This window comes from Dermacentor albipictus, chromosome 3, assembly GCF_038994185.2.
Source record: "Dermacentor albipictus isolate Rhodes 1998 colony chromosome 3, USDA_Dalb.pri_finalv2, whole genome shotgun sequence".
NCBI lineage: Eukaryota > Metazoa > Arthropoda > Arachnida > Ixodida > Ixodidae > Dermacentor > Dermacentor albipictus.
The window spans coordinates 158,688,783-158,709,813 of NC_091823.1; the positions used below are offsets into that span (position 1 = coordinate 158,688,783).

Sequence of the window (21,031 nt, forward strand, 5' to 3'; positions counted from 1 at the left end):
TGGATTTTTTACAAGCACTGCTCTAGGAGAGCACGTGCAACCGGCAAATGAGGTCTCAGGAGAGCACCTGGGGTTGTAATAACGCAGGCTGCGCAGGATCTCCATGGCACCCAAGCGGTAGCGGGGGGATCAAAGCTGGAAGCAGGGCGCGGAGGCCGAAGTGTGCCAGGGGCATACAAGATCGGCTCTCCGCCATCGCGGACAGCTATGGTAATTCTATAAAAGGGTCACGCATAATCGCTCAGAAGCCAATTTCTAACAATGGAGCATTCCCAAGTGTAGCTTTTTAATTATGAATTAAGCCACTGTTACATCTGCAGGTAAACCTGGAAATGAAACAAGGCACTGTAGTTGTTTCAAAATTGTTCCTGTTTCAATTCTTTAACACTGTACATAAACAGGGTGGCGAATAGCACATTGCGCTGACAATATTTACATCCATACACTATGGGCACTATATGAAGTGCTTCCTTAGCGTGTCGCAGGAGTTTGTGACCAGATCAACAATATTCAAAGACACTTGCACAACTCTGACAATTTTCTCAATCACAAGAATGATGTTATCTTGATTGTATAGGCAGGATGTTCCAGCATTGCCGAATATTGTTTTGCAGCCAAGGTTGTTAAAAAGTTTTGGCAGTGCCTTATTACGGTACAATGAGTGCGGTATACAGTACGGTATTACTGTTCTGTATTAACCTACCACGATGACTGAAGACGTTTTAGCTTCGTGTGCCACTCTATGTGTATGGTAATGTGATAATGATGATAGTGGCAAACATTGTGGCTTTTTAGAATACAATAACTGTGATCTGAGCACGAAATATTCATTTTAGCGAATGCTAGAAAGCTTTAGCTTGTCTATACACACATTATTCTTTACGGAAGTGCCCGGTTACGGCAAACATAGACGCCAGTCAAAAGGCTGGTAGGGACCCCTTGTGACACTTCATCCTACTACGAAAACTCAAATGCAGGAGTCGCCTATCCCTTCTCTGATATGTTTCTTCATACATAGTCTGGAGGTAGTTCTTCCACAATATAGACTTGGGTGGCATGCTGTAGTTGCAGTATTTCTGTAGGAATTGCTCCAGCTCAGGATTTTCAATTCAACCACACAGTTGGCAGAACACGGTATTGCCATCTGAAGTACAAGTAGTATGGTAACTCCAGTGTCCACTGCCAAATTAACACACTCTTGTGTATCTTCTGTTTCGGCAGGGCTGAGAAGCGCAGAGCAGATTGCCAGACTGCTATACGATCATAAGAACAATAACGTAGACTGGGCCTACACATTGTGGTCGAATCAGGCAGAATTAAGAACAATCAATGTTGCCAGGTAACATTAGAGTCTTAAACTGCACCAGAAAGAAAGGGAAACTGTAGGCTAAATATTGTTTTAGAGAGGCTGATGCTCAAAATGCGCATATGCTCTAATGCCAATAATAGACACATATGAGCATTATAACAACAGTGCCAAACGTTTTTTTAACACTAAATTTATGCTCATATAATTACAATGGTTGATATCAAGCGAGGAACAAAATATACATTTGCCTAAAATGTGGTCTCTACTCATCACTTGGTTTGCGAGCGCACACAAGTACTGCCTTAGGTAAGCAAAAAATGGCTCTGCTCAAATTATACAATCAATGATCCTGGAATAACACTATCTCACTGTGTCCTTAAGGTAAATGGTATTACAAAAGATGTCCAGGCCGCTTCCTTGTTTACCGAGTTTAAGCTTGTGTGGCTGCTTAGAATTTTGATGCACATTCTAGTTGCCGCACAAAAGCAACAACTAGCATCCCTTACGATACAAATTTCTGCAAGTGTCGATGGACAGAATGAACAGGAAACTACCCGGATAGCCACATGAACTTTTGAAACACACCAAATGTCTTTCTGCCACAGCAACATTGGTGATGTATGTTCCAGCGCGTGCCATTCAGTGTTCAAAACAGAAATAAAAGAATGGAGAAGAGTTGGCTGAATGTTTGAGTAAAGCTCTCGTCTTATGCCCGACCTTCCAACCCATTTCCTTCTGCTGCCTAGGCCTAATAGTTGATGTGAGTATTTATGGGAGCATAGCAAAGTAAGTGGCTTGAAATTTGTGCCTGCAAAGTTTGGAAAATTACTCATCATAGGGATTCCGAACACAGCCTTGCTGTTCACTATGTGCTTTTTACTTCCTTTTGTTTGCTTTATGCTTGTTTGGTCAATTCCAATATCCACCATGTTCCCCCCTGCCTTGTTGGCATCACCGAAAATTATGAATGAATAAATAAAGGGTAATCAACAGGATCTTCCTAAGTCTACAAACTAGTTCATGGTGTCGGTCCAGCCTGCATCTACCTGTTATGTTACTTGTCTCTACAGAGATGGTTACTGCTGAGCACAAGGGTTTGGGTTCGACTCCTGTCCACATTGTGATGGGTGTGGAATATAAAAATGCTCGTGTACTTAGATGTAGGTGCATATAGTCGAAATGAAGGCACTTTTTACATGTCTCATATGCAGTGTATCGGTTTTGGAGCTTGAACCCCACAATCTTATGTGGATTTTTTGCAGTAAGGGTGTAGAATGGGTTAGGTATTTATGAGAAAGCTTTCGCTTGGAGCTGACTTGCTTATCCAAATACATGTAAAACGCAGGAATTCTTTTATGGACAACCCCTTGACAAATTTGAATGAAATTTGTTGTGTTTGTGAGTGAAAGTGAAAATTCAAGTAACTGTAGGAAGCAGAATTTTGATTTAGGACCTGGAATTTTTGACAGAATTTACCAAAATTCAGTTTACAAAAATATAAGCCCCAACTTTACGAATCCGTAAGTCTGCAATGAAAACAGATATCATAATTCTGTAAAGTGCACATGCTAGGGAAGTTAAAGTCGGGAAATTTGATATAATAATTCACAGCTTACGTGAATTTATTACAATGTTTATAAGGTTTCCAAATTCCCACTCACATAATAACCATATTTTTCAGAGTGGTGTATAATACATCAATTTTCACCTCTTTAGATGCATTATTATTTGCAGTTTACGGTATTGCCATATCATTTTTCATTGCTGAGTTAGTCGTAAACTTAATGGTATAATTTTTTTTTAAATCTTGCAATTGCCAACAATTTTCGTTATAGAATTAAAAGCCTAAATAAAGAAATCTGTTTCATCAAAATTTCTGCAGTGGTTGCCGGGATAAATGATTTCTTTGTTCTCGTGTATTTAGATAAGAGCCTCTGAGCTAAAGCTTCCTCTTTAAGGGCAGTGCCTGCAAATCTTTACAACAACAAGCTTTTTTACACGCCTTTCTTGAGCAGAGCCGTTGGCAATTGCGTGCTGCTGCTGCCACGCATTGGCGCCCTTGCCTTCCTTTTCATCTACCCTACTGCATGCTACGTTGTTCTCCCCTTGCCATGCTGTTGTTATTGGCATGGCCTCGAAGATCAGTCGATAGCAGTGTCAATTGGGCCGTAGCACTATCGCAGTGGTACCGTTGTCCACGACCAGGTGTCCGCCATGAGAGTTTTGTGTTTAGTTCTGCTAAGAGGATTACACGGTTATAATGTATAAACAAATGGAGCCATCTATGATAAGTGATGTGGAAATTCCTAGAAATTGAAGAAAAAGGCACTTTCTTGCAGAAAAATTTCTTGCCTTCCTACCGCCCACTTCTGCTTAGGGTTCATACACCTTAAAATCATGGAATACCCTTGAATTAGTAAAGAGAGGTTCAAGGATTCTAAACTCCTTGAAAACTGGGGTTGGGGGTTAGTTTGGAACATTCAAAGTAGCAAACTCCACGTGGAGGCTGTGCCATGGACGCCGTCTGACTGGAAATGATCCTAGATATTTTCTTTTTAGAGTGTTGCTACACAATTGCTATGTGGTGTGCCCATATTCACCCATGTCAGGCTTGTTTAAATCGCTGTTGCCGTCAAGGAGCTGGACGAAGTCAGATCAAGCGACGCAGCCGATCAACCATTTTGTTCTTTTGCCAGTTGGTTCACGTCCCAGCCACCATGGTTCCATCATAGAGCCGTAGCCTTTAGAAATGCCTGGCGAAAAGTAAGTCAGCACACGAACCGTCGCATATCAAGCATTATTATTTTCCTCGGGCAGCAAAAGACTGGAACAACCTTTCCTACCATGTTGCCGCCACCATTTGCCATGTAGAATTTTTGGAAAGTGTTTCTAATTGTATTTAATTGTGGCCACCTGTTTCTACATTTGCACATGCTAACCACCCCGTATGTTACGCCCCGAAAAGTAATAAGGTGAGGTAAAGACATTTGACTTTGACACAGCAGGAAGGCGAACGACATCCCTGCAGTGGTAAAATCAGCTTAGAAGAACAACCTGAACAGCTTGAAGCGTACATTCAACTCGGCAGCTTCTTCGCTGCAGCTAAGAAGGAAAGGATTTTGCTATTTTTCAATGTATGCATACAATTAAGGTTTGTTTCCCTCTCTTTGAATTTTGGCCTTTGGCATCTTTGAAATCATTGAATCGTCCTTGAACATGTAGTGAAATGTTCTGTGCGAATCCTGTATTCTCACCTGGGATGTCCGCAACGGCGTTGCTTAGCAACCAAGCAGGTTTACTTGCTAGTTCAATAAGTGTTGAAGGGTTTCTTTAGAATGGCTTGGGAGCCACTCAGTGCTCATATAGTGATGCTTGCCTGGATGAGTCTACTTCATTTTTCTGAAAAGGTAATGAGCCTTCTTCTAGTTTTTATGCGAAGCATATTACGAGAGCTCAACCCAGCTCCTCAGGCGCGGCGGTGTCGCCTTGAAACCACGTGACACCGTGACGTCACGACAGAGGAGAAGTGGCTTTGGCTCAACTCTTGCAAGACGGGCTGGGTGGGAATCGAACCAGGGTCTCCGGAGTGTGGGACGGAGACGCTACCACTGAGCCACGAGTACGATGCTTCAAAGCGGTACAAAAGCGCCTCTAGTGAATGCGGTGTTGCCTTAGAAACGAGCTGTTTCTAAGGCGTGCGTCTCTTGCTCAGGCGCACATTTCGTTGCCGCGCCGAACGCTGCTTTGCTCGACGCTCACCGCGTCCAATGCGGGGCGCGTAGTCGTAGCCCATTGTCTTACACCCCTTGGCGGGTCGACGGGAACGCTGTCACGTTCCACTCTTGAAGGTGAAGCAGTAATGCATGAGTTGTTTCTTCGTCTAGCCGAACCAAATATAGCGAAGCAACAGCAGTTCACCAGGCTAAACAGTGGTTCAACAACTAAAATAAAGGCTAGTATGCATCGCATCCTGGGCTTAACCTTACCTAAGCCACAGCCATTTTTTTTTTCCCATCCATTTGAACCTCAAAATAATGAACATGGATTTAACAAAGTAAACTTAAAATTTGGGTGGCCATGCTTTATTTTAGTAAGTATTGCAATAATGAAATTAAAAATGCAAGATCCAAGACTATCGGTTACAGCGAAGCGAATATTATTTGTTCTCATACAGGTCAAAATATATTCTGGTATCAAAAAAATAAATACTCAGCAAGAGCAGCGTGACTTTAGCAAGAGCAACCTGATATGGTGAATTCTGGACACGCATGTGCTTTTTGACCAACGGCATAGTGTGGCTGGCCCACAGCTAGCCAAGTTAACATGCTTGTTTCACATGGTTAAGTGTTCATGACTCAAAATGCATTTGTAATTTAGCATTGTTGATGTGCGATGTAGTGACATGGCAAGATATTGACAGGTCATCAAATTGAACAGGAGTCGTGGCCTTCCAAAAGCAGCACACTTTTTTTTTCTCCCTCGTAGACCTAAATACTGAGAACACTTGCAATGAATATAGGATATCATGAATGTGCTTTGGTGTCCGACACAACCTCATTGTAGTGATGTTTATAGCCAAATTGAACAACAATGACATTAGGTGGCGAGTTTTAGGCATTGGTCAACAAGGCTTTCTTGTGTCGCACTCATTGTGGAAGCCAATGTGGCAAGCGTGGCAGATTAGTGTCAGAGTCAGCCATGGGATATTTGATGCTTGGCCTTTTGCTGCACTCCTGTGCTCCGTTCAGTTCTCAATTTATCTGCAATTTCTTGCTGCTGTGTATGATTACTTGCAAGCCATTGGCAGTGGTGATACAGATCTGTGCTGGCGAGGGATCCCTCGTGAAGCATGCAGCAATGTGTTGATCTTGCAGGCGGGCCCAGCGGCAGCGGCAGCATGTCCTCTCAGGAGCAGCCGCTGCTCAAGCTGGACTCTGTGCTGTCGGCCGAGCAGATGCGTGCCCTCCTGCAGGAGGCCACTGTACCCCAGAATGAGAAGCTCGACTTTGATGTGCTCGGTACGACACCTCTCTTGCCCTAGGGCTGTGCCCAATTTAGTGGAACAGTCCAGACTCCCGACTTTGTCCCAGTCGGGATGGCTAAAGTGTCTCCTGACTTTTCTTTTTTTGCTGCTATCAATCAACCAGATTTTCTTTTCACACGCCTTGCAGCTCGGTTGCATATTCTTTGCTTTGGTCCTTTGTTTCGTGGTGAGCAACATAAAGGTGGTGTCCTTTTTGTTGTGACTCTAGTTGTGTTGTTGACCGTAACAGTTTGCAGTAACTCTTTATCTTTAATGATAGCTGTGCTGTCCAGACAAACGCTGCACCTTTTTTGATGCAAATAGTAATGTGGTAGGAGCCGCCAGTCTGCATGTGCTCTCCTCCTTCTCTGTCCTAATTTAATCTGCTAGAGAATTGGCAACCCTGCTTTGCCCCCTTCTTTCATAAGTTCATTAAGTGCTGCATGTTACTTTATGCGCACTCAGTTATACGGTATCACCCTTTTGTGTTTTGTAGTATCCTAGCACCAGAAAGAAGGCTAATGAATGAGAACACCCGCACATAAGTTCGTGTCCCTATCCAGTTACTCAGCTATGCCCTATTTATTCAGCGGAGTAATGTTCCACCTCATATTGCCTCCAAAGATGGTCGAACGTCATTATATATATAATTTGCTGGTCTCCAATAAGTACGTTGTTGTATGTGGCTGTCACTTGACAAAATAAAATGTGTGAACTTTGGTTGACACGCTATTGTATTCTGTGCTTTTCCCTTCGTACATATATACTTTAGTACTAACTGTTGCATAGAACTTGATGAATGTGTGTTGTTTCCCTTTCGTTTTTAGCATATGTTACAAATTCTTATCAGTGAGCTACTTTATATGGCCTTGCTAACTTCCGTGTGCCGCTATTGCAGCCGCCTGCTAGCTTTGCCTCTCTGTGATCAGCAGTGCTGAAATCGGCAAAGGTGTTTGGCAGCCACAAAATGGCGAATGTTCCTCTCACCACTTTCCCAATTAAATGATGCAGAAACTTCTCATTGGTATTATTGATCAATGGCACATACAGTAATGTAAAAGATAGCTCGCAAGCATATTTGGTTACCGATGGCACCTTGCCTGTTTCCTTGCCGCTTGCCGATCATTATAGTGCGAGTACAAAGATCGACGGCAAGCCATCTTTGTTTCCCCACGACTGCAGCCACACCTTTGCAGTGTCTGTGTCAACAGACTGTGCTTGCTCTGTGATGCTTTAACCATTATTGACGGTGCAGGAAATGTCGGCGGGCCAGAAGACGGAAGCCACTCTCTGGCGGCCATGGACGACAGCTTCCACGATTTGGAGAACTTGGTGAGCGCAGGCACAAATTATTGTTATTAGAATAGAATGTAAATCTTCTGTCAGTGAGTTTTCCGCTACAGTAAAGCCTCGTTGATTTGGATTTCATAGGACCGAAAAAAATGTCCAAATGTTGAATTATTGAGGGTATCAAGAAAACAATAAACAAATGCTTACTATGTCAACACGCTCTTATTCACTGAATTGATAAGCAAATCCTGTTTCTGTTATGCACAAAAGCAGGGCAGAAGCTGCAATTCTCATTATCTTGTGACTGATAGGCTCTCGCAGCGATGAAGGTCTCACGAATTCCTTCAAATCCTGTAACCTTGCAGGGTGCACGAGACAAGTACAGCAGTGCTTGAACAAAGTGGCCAAGTGGGCAGACAAAAACGGATTTTAAGTCAACCTCCCACAAAAGTTCTTGTGTTCTTTTTACAAGAAAGAGAGACCTGGTTCCAGATCCTGGAACTGTGTGGACAGCAAATACCTGTCAAAAAAGCACAAATTTCTAGGTGTAATACTTGACTCTAAGCTTACTTTCATCTCACACATAAAATATTTAAAAACTAAATGTCTAAAAACAATGAACTTGGTGAAAATGCTATCTCACACAGCATGGGGTAGCAACAGGAAGTGTATAATGAATATTTACAAGAGCCTTATTCAATCACAGCTAGACTATGATGCCGTAGTATACAACTCTGCCGCCCCGAGCGCACTAAAGATGCTGGATCCCATCTACCATCTGGACATCCACCTGACCACAGGCGCCTTCAAAACGGGCCCCATTGAAAGCTTATATGTAGAATCGAATGAGTGGTCACTCCATCTGCAGAGATCATACATCAGCTTCACATATTTCCTTAAAGTGCACTCTAGTCTTGAACATACGTGTTCTAAAACCATTAGCGATTCGACATGCACTGCACTTTTCCATAATCGACCCTCTGTGAGACAGCCTTTTTCACTGCATGTGAGGGAGCTTATCGTGGAAATGAATGTCCCACTCTTCGAACATCGCTTAATGCCTCCAGCAAAGCAGCTACCACCATGGGAATGGCAGATGATTGAATGCGATGTATATTTTGTAAGACTTACAAAATATGCACCAGAGCTTGAAATTCGGATGCATTTCCATGAACTCCAATCGAAGTACTCTTGTTCTGAATTCTACACCGATGCATCAAAATTGCATGTTGGGGTGTCTTACGCGGCTGTTGGCTTCTCTTTCTCTAAATCAGGTGTATTGACCCCCATACAAATATCTTTACTGCAGAAGCCTATGCAGTACTGTCTGCGGTCAAACACATAAAGAAATTAAGACTAGAAAAAACAATTATATTCACGGACTCGTTAAGTGTCGTAAAAGCACTGATGTCTTTAAGAAAACACAAAAATCCTGTTCTTTATTCAGCTTTACTCGTACTTGTGCAATACGTATTTATTCATCTCGTAGACATCCAATAATATGCTGGGTTCCTGGCAATAGATGCATCGAGGGTAATGTGCTGGCAGACCAAAGGGTCACATCAATTACACTGCAAGCTATCAATGCTACCACTGCTATGCCTACCACAGATCTGAAGCCTTTTTTTGCGAACGAAACTGCGAATCCATTAGCAACACTTGTGGGACAACGATACAAATAATAAGCTCCACTTGATTAAGCCAAGGTTAGGTTTCTTGCCCTCCATTACAAAATCATGAAGAACTGCTGTCCTATTCTCCAGGCTCAGAATAGGACACACATATGGTGCTCACAATTTTCTATTGACTGGCAATGAGCCTCCAACCTGTGGTAGGTGTGGTGAAAGGCTCACCATCCTCCACATCCTTGTGGAGTGCTGGGAAGCCAAAAGAGAAAGAAGAAAACACTTTCCTCTAGCATACCGCTATTGTCTCCCTCTCCATCCTGCTATGTTTCTCGGTAAAAAACCCCTTTTCACCACCAAAGCTGTCCTAGGTTTCTTGAACGATGTGGTCTTGCATGTTAATAGCCCAATACTATCGTAGCGCATCCTCTCTCCAGAGGATGCTGTTATGATAGTAGTCCTTGTTGTGGTGTTCACCCGCGACGCTCACGGCGCGCCGGACGACCACCACCGCAGGTTCGAGCACTCCGAACCGCCACGCGTGCAGGGCACCGCGAGTCCGCGCCTACTCCGGCCCGATCCGTGTGCCGACGCGCAGCTGCGCGCGTACGCGCCCCGCCGGCCTTAGGGGAAGGCGAGACCGCGCGCGCGCAGCAAGGGAGACCCTAGACAAAGCTCTCGAGGAACAACAAAGAACATTTATTAAGGTTGGATTTAATACAAACACACGTTTAACATCACGTCCGAATATTAATCTAATTAGACAAAACATGGCCGAATGGTCGCCGGTGGCCGCTAGAATGGCGCACCGCGACAGAGAGAGAAACAAAGAACAAAGAACCCGAGCAGTAAGAATTTGCCTATCCTTCGGTCAGCGCCTGCCATCGTGCGCCCCACAGCAGAGAAAAGGGGAAATAGAGAGAAACGACAGACGAACAGACAGGGCACGATCGGCAGACGCTGCCTCAGGACATCGAGACGACGGAAGAGTGCGCGCACGCCCGCCGAGGCCGGGACCCCGACGAGCCGAAGTAACCATCGGCCGGCGGCGGACAAAGGGGGCCGCCGCCGGCAGAGAGGAACATGTACGCACCTTCCGACGCCCCGATGTGGTCTCCCTGCGCGCCCGTCTTGCGCGCCCTTCCCCGGAGTGCACGCAAGCAGGGCCCGAATCCCGCCAAAATGTCGGCCAATGGGGAAAGCCTGTTGACCTTCCCGTGGGCGGGATGACAGCAGAGTGACAGTGTTTTATGACCCGCTGCCACCCCGTCCAGGCAAGGAGGAGAGGGACACGGAGCCCCCGGCAACACAACGCAACGGCTTTACACCACCACCACGAGAACCGGAAACCCCCACATTGTGTAGCACGTGCCATCAGGTCCTTGCGCTTCAAGGGCTCTGTTACGGCAGTAGTGCTTTTTGGAATTTTTAGCCTGTGACCAATTTTAGCACATCGAAATTATTTCGCAATGTATCTTTCGCATCCTTGACATGCTTCATAGTCATTGTCATAGTTTTATTACATGTATCTGTTGTGCACTTTACAGCGACCGTCTTTTAGGCCCGTTTACAGCCCTGTCACATCCATTGGTCGTAATTTGTAGCTTCACATTGAACACATTGACATTGGCCTGGCACTTCTTGGTCATACTTGACCCTTGCACCACAAAATGCTATACAGTCAACCACTGAATTTTCGGACGGCCAAATTTTCGGACATGCCTGATATTTCAGACGTCTTCGCGGCACTGCCACGAGCCCCATAGTATCAATGTATAAGGACATCTGAAGTTTCGGACGCTCGAACCCCCCGCCGTCCAATTTTCCGGACTTTTTGACGCGACAAAAGGTCCTTTGGCTCCTCGCGCAGCGCCCTTGCGCAGGAAATCGACTTGCAGCCGAAGCATATCACCACTTTGAACAACTAGCCAAATCTAGCCATCACACACCGATGTGGTTTGGCCACGCTGGCTCTGTTTATCGCCGCACTTCCGCTTCCGCCTCCGGCGGAGTTTCCGGAGCGCTGCCATTTCATTTGTTTGCGTAGGCCACGTTTTGGCTAACGTGGTGTTTAGTTGTGCGGTTGTGTCAAGTGTGCTCTGAGACGCTAGGCCTAGGTGCTTCGACGCTCGTCTGCGAACTCCCTTGTTCGCAACTTGAGGATTTCGCTTGCCTTCGATGGCCCCCGCTCCATCTTCGTCGTCCTCGCCGATGACATCGAAGTGCGGAAAGCAGTACCGTCGGTTAACGATGAAGAAAGCCGCCATTATTAATCAAGTCATGAGCAGCCCATCGCAGGCCGATGTGAGCAAGGAGTTCGGCAAGGAGTCAGGTTGTGGGGGATTCAGAAGACTCCGATGTTGAAAATGTGGAGCCAATGCCTGTGCCGCCTACAAGCGCCGAGTTGACGCGAGCACTGTTGACTCTTTCATTGGTGTACAGTGCTGACATGACCCTTGCTCAGATCGAGGTGAATATGATCGCATGCAACCGGAACGCCGTCCAAACAACAATCAACAAGTTCTTCAAGCCACTGCAGCAATAAAACCGACTGCCCGACGATGCACATGTACATAATAAACCGGCAGTCGGCTGCATACAGAGTTTTTGAATGCGTTTTTTTTATAGCCACTTCACAGATGCTTTGGCAGGGTTTCGGAAACCTGCTACTTCGCCCTTTACCTCTAGATCCGAGGAAAAAATTTAAAAAAAGTGCGTTTTTGGCATGCATTAATTTTTTCGGACTGCCTGAATTTTCGGACGTTTTTACGTTCCCTAGAGGGTCTGAAAAATCGGTCGTTGACTGTATTCATCATCATCATAGGAACTTCCTTAGCTGTGCAGCCGCAGCGCATGCCTTCACCTGCAACATGCTTTTCACTACCACACACACATCCTGATTATTATTCTGTGAGTGGGCTGGTCACCAACAGATTGTCCGTATATCATAATATCTCCAGTGCTGTTCATCCTCAACAGTCTTGCGCCGAGTCAAAACGAAACAACAATTTATCGCAACCGCTGCGGACAAAACTACGGCCACTATGGACGCGATTATAGACAGTGACCTTGTAGTTCTGAAGCCAAGCGGCCGACGCGCACGCAGTATCAAAGACGAAACTGCCATTTGCTGCAACAACTGCAGACGAAACTGCGGTCGCTGTCAACACAATAATATATGGTGACTCCGCACTTATGAAGGAAGGTATGAGGTACATGTACGCTGTTAGCGAAACTCCCATAGAAGCACATACGTCCTGCAGTTGTGGCTTATAGAGGCACGGCAGTGCCATCTATATTTCCTGGGGCCAACTCCTTGGTGGAAAAAAAAAAAATCAACGTTCGAGGCTTGTTGCCCCCAGTCGTCTACTCCGCCAGCTCACGTCACGTCGCATTAGCTGAACAGCACAAATGAAGCATAAGTAATTCAAAATATTCGCCACATCATCGTATCACAATCCACCACATTTACTGGCCCATCTGTATTTACAGCCTTACTTATACAGTCGATCGTCGATATATCGAACAGTGCCGTAATTGCAAAAAGGAACCGGGGATTGTTCGGAGCGCGCATTCGGTTGCCTAGGCCGCACCAACTTCGTCAGCCGGGAGCGCGCAGTTGATTGCACCGCACGCAATTAGCTTATGTTGAATTCCAATGGCGGAGTCGGAGCAAGTTTTTCTGCTCGTTTCGGAGCAAGTTTGTTCCAATGACAGAGTGAGGGCGCGAGTAAGGTGTTCCAATGAGAGAGTCGGAGTGGATTCAGAGCGGGAGTCACTCCGTGAAGCAGAAAAAGATGCTCCACCAAAATCGGCGGAGTGGACCAGAACTGCGTGACGTATTTCCTTTACCACGTTTGCCTGCTGGAGGCGCTACCGGTCACGACTCGCGAGGAAGCAAAACCTGCTGCACGCTTGGCGAGATACCCATTTCGCGCTTTTAAAAAAAACACGGGTGAATGGCGCTGAAGAGACAAGTGACCGGTGTGGCGGTGCCGGGAGCAAACAGTGGAAGGAAAAGACCACACAATGCATCCTGGGTAACTCGGCGATAGTTCCGCTTCCGCCTTGCTCCGGCGGCGCAGGTTGTGTTCCACTTGCGGACTTGGAGGCGTTGCTCTACGCCAAAGTCGAGTGCTCGCTCGCGGAGTCCGTCGGCTGCTCCGACTCCGCCATTGGAATTCAGCATTAGGCAACGCCTCCTCTAACTATAGGAGGCGTTAGCCTAGGCCGCACCAACTTCGTCAGCCGCACGAAGTCTGCGCAGTCTAAGCCAATCGCGCACGGTGCAACCAAACGCACACTCCGAACAGTGTTCCCCGATCGTGCGCCAATCGCGGCACAGTAAATACTCACTTCAAGCTTCACACAAGGTATCTATTTATTTGGCTGAAAGTACTGCAGCAGTGTAGCCTGCTTCTTATTGGCAGCCGCGTGCTTAAACACCGAGTCCTCAGCATAGTCTAAATGATCCACAAGCAGTAGGCTGGTGCCTTCTATTGCACAGCAGTAGTGGCCTAGAAGGGCCCAAGCAGCTATACACCAGAACACCGTAAATTCAAAGGGCGCCGCCATATTGATGAGCGCCGGTCGCGCCATCTATCCCAAGCGCCGCGAAGTAGCAGGCCTGGGCTGCCACGCTGGGAGATGCGACCCGGCGCGAAAGCGAAACTTGGGCTTTTTAGCTGGGCGGAAGGCGTGTTTCGCGTTTTTTCTAACTTGTCATTTTCGCTGTCTGGATTCAATCAAACTTCAAGACCTCATGCAAGTCCGCAATGGCCACACTGAGTGCTGTGCAGACTGCAGAAGCGAATACATCGGGTAGGTACGCTATTACGTTTGTACAAACCGCGCGCTATATGCTAGAACACGTGAGAGCTTTTTGGCACGTAACCTGTGAAGGAATTTACAGCACTGTGTTGGTGCCATATATTATTAAAGCACGCAGAACACTGTCATCTGCACTTTCAGTTTGGTCTTGTTTGTCATGGTCTCTACTGGGTTGGCCGCGTTTGGCAACCAACTGGCGAGGTCGTTTGACTGCCTGGTTAGCAGACGCCTGCCCTTCACCACTTGCACATTGAAAACAAAATAGATGTTATAGTAAGAAGGGCTGTAGTTCTTTCCCATGCCATCACTGTTGCGAAGATATAAAGTCCTCTCAAAATGAAATAGAAAATACACCAGGCCAATTGTATCGTGCAACCACTTAAGAGTACAACATTCAGAACAAAAGCCTACAGCACTCGAACAAGCAGCATATGATGCTAAACCTGCACTCATTGGAAAATGAGGTATGTTCGACTACATGTGCAGTCAAAGCCCGTATAACAGGGCGAGCATGACTGATGCAGGTGTTGTACAGTTGCACAAACCATGACAGGGCACGTAAAATTACCATCCCTACGTAAAGCTGCATCATCAGGACCCCTTTGGTACAAGACAACAACCGCACCTGCATTCCAAGAAATTAGCCCCACCGACTGCAGCTACCTGGTACCAGACCTGTTTCGCTTGTGCGAGGCCATCGGATTGTTGGCGCTCCCTTAGAAAAGAAAACATTAAAAAAAACTAGTGAGAACGATCAAAATTTTGTAACAAAATACAAGAATAATTAAGCACCTTATTTTCCTCGCCATATGAACGGAAATATTTTGCGCTTTGCCCCGCATAACAGCCCGCACGCAGTTTAGAGCTCAGGAGGCTCAAATAAATTCGTTACGAATGACACCTGCAACACCAGCTCGTAAAGGTAGGTGCGCCGCAAGAACACCTTCGGCGACGAATAGTCGTCGTTTACGTTTTTGTGGACGCATGCTACGTGACGAGCAAACTTCGGTTTACTTTCATTAGCAATAACGCTCACCAGCAAGGCCTACAACTTGTCGTTCACGCTTAATGGTCATTCCGTGCACCAGCTGCAAGTATCGCTAACCACAAACTCAACTGTTCCGCTTAACCGTCGGGAGCTCTGCCTGAATGAAAACACGAAAAGGCTTGCCTTTTTGTTATAGCCAAGGCGAAGCACCGGCGTGGGATTCTGCTCTGTAGGCTTGTTGCCCAGAAAGTGTTCGGAGCAAACCTGCGTGTTACACGTATTACGTTCGTAGGGCGCAAAGTTGAACGTGGCACCAAAATATACACAGATCGAATACTCACTCGTGCATCTTCACTGGGTTGGTAGTTCTTCCTATTCACTGCAGCTATCCACCGGTGGCGCAGCTTGGCATTCTTCGTTGCGGATGGAAATCGGCGCAGGCTGAAAACACCGCACCGGCACGATTCCCTACGTGTGTTGTGCTCTTCGCGAACAGCGCTAAGCAACCTGCTCCTTTTCCGCTGGTTGTTTTGGCATCCAAACACGACGCAATGATGCCCAGATGACTTCTTCTACTTTGGATCCGTGTGAACGGGCACATTTCCGCACTTTGGAGCCCTAGAGCTGGCGCTTGCCATGTCTACTGGTCGCCGGCGAACACACTTTGGCAGCCCAGTACAAGATCGCGCCGGTCGACCGGGCAACCCGGGTGCGAGAGTATGCGTTCGGTTAGTCTGGGTGCGAGACTAGCGTGTTCTGGTCTATAGCCTCAGTTGAAGTCCTGAGTGGGGCAACATCAGTGCTTGCAGGATCAAGCTCGGCAGCATCTTCATTTGGCCACTACTTCTGCTGCGATCTCCACGTCCATCAGTCGAAGCATTTTGAAACACTGTCAATAACGAAGTATTAAGTGGCATCTGTCAAGGTCAAGGTCATTTGTCTATGAGTGAGCCCGGTGAGCTCGCGCTGTTGCACGTCATTGTAGGTGCAAACAGCCAATTCTCACGGGGTGCGGCAGGTGCATAGCGCGGCACCGAGGTGCACTCAGTGTGGCAAATGCAATGCATCATTAACGTTGTCAAACTAGCCAAAGCCGCCACATGCGTACACCACTACGTTCAAATGGCGCCTTCGGTGCAAACGATGTGTGCACCTATAGTGCGCCACAGTCGGAAACACCCATCACACCACCGCTATCTTCAAGTTGTGTTGTGGGGAAAGTTCACCACCGGTCAACAGAGCTCACCTGGTCTGGGGTGGGAGAGTTCGATATATCCATTTTACGTACGACCCCGTTCAAAATGAAAAATTAAAAATGAATGTGATTTTCCAGGTGATATAGAAATTGTTTGATATACGCAATATTTCTATATATCTGTGTTCAGTATATCGAGGTTTGATTTGGCAGGCATTGTACCGGTAGGCCTTGAGAGCTTAGCATGAATTCAGAGCAATGGATTCACCCAGATTTCAAAATAAGTACCACACGCATTTGTCCTTACTACCAACACACATCTCTTATTTCGGTGTGAAGATAAAATCAGCACTACATTGAAATAATTTACAAGAACCACACCTACAGCTTCTCACTAGCATAGCAGGCGTGCTGCTGTAGCTTTCCTCTGGTCCTGAAGACATAGCTAAACCGTATTATTTAGTGAAAATGCAGTTAAAAAATAAGCTAATGAGTAAAAATAAGAAGTGAGTAGGCATCGCACAAGAAGCCCTTTGAAATGATGTTTCACGTGCCGGATGACTCCAACGCCGAGCAGTTGTAGGTGTGTCATATTCGGGGGAAAAAACGCAACCTTTATGTTTTCAAGTGTTGTTTGCTTCGTGTAGAGTGGCATACTGATCAGCAATCTGTACAATCTTCCTGTTCTTACTTGACATCCTTCAGTCGAGGAGTGAGAGAAACTTTTCAAACAGGGCCGACAATTCTCCTGCTTATAACATTGGGGCTTCTGATACTTGCACACTACAGTGAACTGAAGTTTCCCTGATCTGTTGGCGTTGCAGCAGAACAAATCAGTGATTCTCTCTTTGCTTTTGTGCCAGCCCCGACGCACTTGACCTTTAAGGCAGTGGCTCTTCCTAGGCTGGAGGTTAAAAAGCCTGCCTCACTGCGGGATGCGTAGTCACCACGTATGGTGACTACGCATCCCGCAGTGTACAGTGACTATGCATCCCGCAATGAGTAACGGCAATGTAGTTGCAATCCAATCGCTCACGACTTACTGGTCAGCATTTTCTTTTGCTTTGCTACTGAAGCTTTTGTAAGCAAGACCATGTCTTGCTTTGAAGCAGTGGAGCCAGCTGCTGGAATCCTGAAACCCATCAAGGTCCACAGAGAGCGCAATCTTGTCGTTTTTCTCTCGGGGAATCTTTGCTGCCAATGTTCGTGCCGGCCGCACTTCCAACCATGTTAACAGAGCTGCCTCCAGCTTGATGTGGTGGGCTGTCTTTGCCTCTTTCACGTCAGTGCTGAAGCAGAGCGCATGCTTCGTTATTTCATCACAATGTCCAGTGATCGTGCACAATGTCAACAATGTGACGTTCAGCTCTTTTGCCAAGTCCATGCATGTTCTTTTTAGATTGTACACCTTCCGCAAAATGTCCAACTTCTCTTTAAAGCAGGGGGCTTTCTGCTTGCGAGACATCTTTATTTGCTAGTGGCCACTTGCTGAAACAGCACAGCTATCGCAAGGCACAGCACATGGATGCGAACACAAAGAACAAAAGAAAAGAACACCACGTCTGGCATAGCCTGTCCCACCACCTAAGTCCGCAGAGCCTGCGCCATCTTTACTCGCAAAACAAAGGTGCAGCTCGATGGCGAGGCTGGCAACCCGCACAACCGTTTAGCCAGACTGACGACTGCAGGCGCAGCTGTCCGCACTGCCGTTGCCTCCCCATGGAGCTGGTGGAGCGTCTTCGCACCCGTGTGGTTGGCTGTGTTTGTTTGCAACAAATTCCACGGAACAAAAAGCACTTCGCTACATCTGAACACGTTGTACACTAATGGAACTTGGCCGGAGCCAACAAAAATTTGTACTACCCCGAAATGCATACACACTGTGCTGTATTTACTCCCATAATGAACGCACTCGCGTAATAAATGCTGCCCCCACTTTTCCAGTCAAGAAGTCTGTCTTTTTTTTTTCCGCTTAATGATCACACCCTGAACTTGCTGCTGTGAAGTAGGAGACACGCGGTGCTATTTGGCATATGATATGGTGTTCGGCGGGTGCGATTGTGTCTGGCGCCTTGTCAGACGTCAAATCGTGTCGTGTCTCCTATTTTTATTGCGATAGCAGTTATATGGATGCTCCAGGCGCATTTTTGCAATCATTGCCATTGCGCGCCGCATGGTGTAGGTGTGAGTGAAAGTACACAAGGGAAGCCGACAGCCACGGCTCCATCTCGCGCACCGTCTTAGTCGCGCAAAAGGCCGTGAGGGTAGGGAAGCGACGGATGGCGGCGTTGTACTCTAGCAGCAACTGCGTATTGCCCCGGGCCCAAGGGGCACCGACGATCGTGGCTCAATCTCCTGCATACCAGGGAGGAAAGCAGGAAGGAAACACTCCGTCTTCCATTGTGCACATGGCACTGGGCGAAGGGGAGGGGGGCGTGCAGCATTTTACTCGGGCAGAAACTGCGAATTGTGTGGCTGCAGCACGCCCTGTCTTTAATGCAATCGACGTCTGGGGCTGAGTTGATGGCGCCTTGTACCTTTGTGCATGCTGTGTTCTCACCATTCAGTTTGCATTGAAGCGAATCTTTCCAAGTTTATAAAGCCGATAATACTACCATCCTTACTTCATGTAGATGTCTACACATTTGCTATCGCAATGGATGGTTCGCATTTTGGGCGAAACTGGCTATTTTAGAGGTGGCCATGGGAAAAAAAGTCACTGAAAATTTTACGCTGCATAGTGATTGCACCCCCCAACTTTGCACATATTTTTTGGGAAAAAAAGTGCGTTCATTATGCGAGTAAGTGCGGTAATGGTATCAGCAAGATTCTACTGTATAGAATTTACTGAACTGCCTTACTAACGCTTCGTTGCAAATAGCTTTCATTTCTGTTGGCACTGCAATGCTACACTTTTTTTTATCTACTGATGACCTTACGGAAAACACTGATACCTTTTTTTCGTACAGCTCAGCAGCTCCACCGAGTTACTGTACAAAATAAATATAATGTATTTTAATGTAAACATTTGGCTGTGCAAATAGGCATGAACTGGTTCGACTTCGTTGGAAGTGTTATTTATTTATGATTATTATTTTTTTTCCTTTCAAGTTGAACTTGAACTGAACCAAAATGAAAAAGGTTTCGGTTCTACACTCTTATGTTTTCTGCATGGTCATGCCTTGCACTTGGTCAAACCTTGAGGTTGCCCCTGTGGACCATGCAGGTGCTGGACCAGAGTTCGACATCGGGGGCCCTGTTTGCGGAGACGTCCGAGGCAGACGTGGAGGCACTGCTCAAGGCCACCCTGGGTGCCGAGGACCTGCTCAGCCCCATCGACCTGGTGTTCCTCGACCACTGCTACTGCACGCCCCTCGTGGGTCAGCTGGTCTCCGAGCCCGCAGTCAGTGCCACACCCAGTCGGGAAGGCCCCGTGGCCGAGCAGCCCATTGCGAAGCAGGAAGCCGGCCACGAACACGGCTCGTGAGTGTCTGCACTTGGGGTTCCCGTCAAAAATGCAGTGTGGTGGTCCGATAGTGAATACATACTTACCGATTCTGCCGATTTTTTTCGTAAAGTTTATGAATGTAAGCTCGTCCAACAATTATATGGTTTGTATACAGAGTCCTTTAGTACGGCATAAACCACTTACAACACAAGTTTCTGGAGTCTCAAATGTCCACGCTGTAAGTAGTACCGCACTATAACCAAAGTACATTTTTCAAAGACTGTGCCCGTTCAAAACATGTAGACCAAGCAGCCACATGTGTCCGGGAATCAAAGCATACGACTGGGATGTGCCCTCACTTTCATTGGCGAGGTGGTTCCTCCACTTTACAAGGGCCTTACAGCCAGTGCAAAGCATTTCATTGATGCTACCTTAAAGGTCCCCAAACCACCTCCAATATTTTTTAAACATTTAAAGTAAACATGCACATCGAGTTGCCGTCACAACAACGATGCCAAACGCTGCGGCGCTATGTACTGTGAGCACGCCGTGAAATCAAAAAACACTCTCGAGCTCCTCTCCGGGCCTTTCCGTTATCCCCAGTGCTCGTCGTGACGTCACCAGGAGCAGACGCTGTCGATTGGTCATACAAGAACCTACGACTTGCAGGGACGCACGCTCCCTGCTCTTCCTCGTCGTGTCGCTCCCTTGTGCGCACTCGCAAATCGGTAACTACGGCCCACAATGCTAGTGCCCAATTTTTTCGTTCCGACACGGTCGTGCTTAGGGGTCTGACTAGCTGCATGAACAGAGTCCGACAGTGTTTTGCGATGGCTAGAAGGCATCCGTAGGGGTGCTTGGCTGCAAGAGCGTCATCTGGAAAAACGAAATGACATGACACCGGCTTCCTCACGATGACGCCCTGCGCAATGACTGGCTTGGGCGCATTGGAGGTACGGCAAAATCAAAATGCAACAGCAATTTACTTTTTTGTGGGTGCCACTTTGGTGCCGCACGCGCGCATGTATTGATGATGCGATTAGCGCAGAAGGGGCTAACAGCCAGTGGGTGAAAACAGCAGAACGTACCAACCCATGTCGTTGCCGCAATCCGGGGAAAAGTGGCGATGGCAGCTGTTCATCTCCAGCACAGGTGCCTTCGGCTTGGCTCATCATAGTACACATTCATTATATTGGCGAGCCTTTCTAGACATGCGCCCAACACAGGGCCCACAGCAGCACACTTTGCACAAGCACGGGCCAGCAGGGCAGCAACAGTGGGTAGCCAAGAAGCGCGGAGTCGTGGTAACCGGAAGTGGACAGT

At 46.9% G+C, this 21,031-nt stretch overlaps 1 protein-coding gene across 4 annotated transcripts in view; it reads left to right on the forward strand.

Annotated features, from left to right (window-relative positions):
* Window positions 1-21,031, forward strand: part of pps (protein partner of snf) — a 141,336-nt gene that overhangs the window by 14,899 nt on the left and 105,406 nt on the right. For all 4 annotated transcript variants that reach the window (XM_065440522.1, XM_065440525.1, XM_065440526.1 and 1 more), the window contains exons 2-4: window positions 6,184-6,327; window positions 7,588-7,664; window positions 19,487-19,743. In XM_065440522.1, the coding sequence (XP_065296594.1) occupies window positions 6,207-6,327; window positions 7,588-7,664; window positions 19,487-19,743 (455 nt within the window). In that variant the 5' untranslated portion in view covers window positions 6,184-6,206. The remainder of the gene's footprint in view (window positions 1-6,183; window positions 6,328-7,587; window positions 7,665-19,486; window positions 19,744-21,031) is intronic.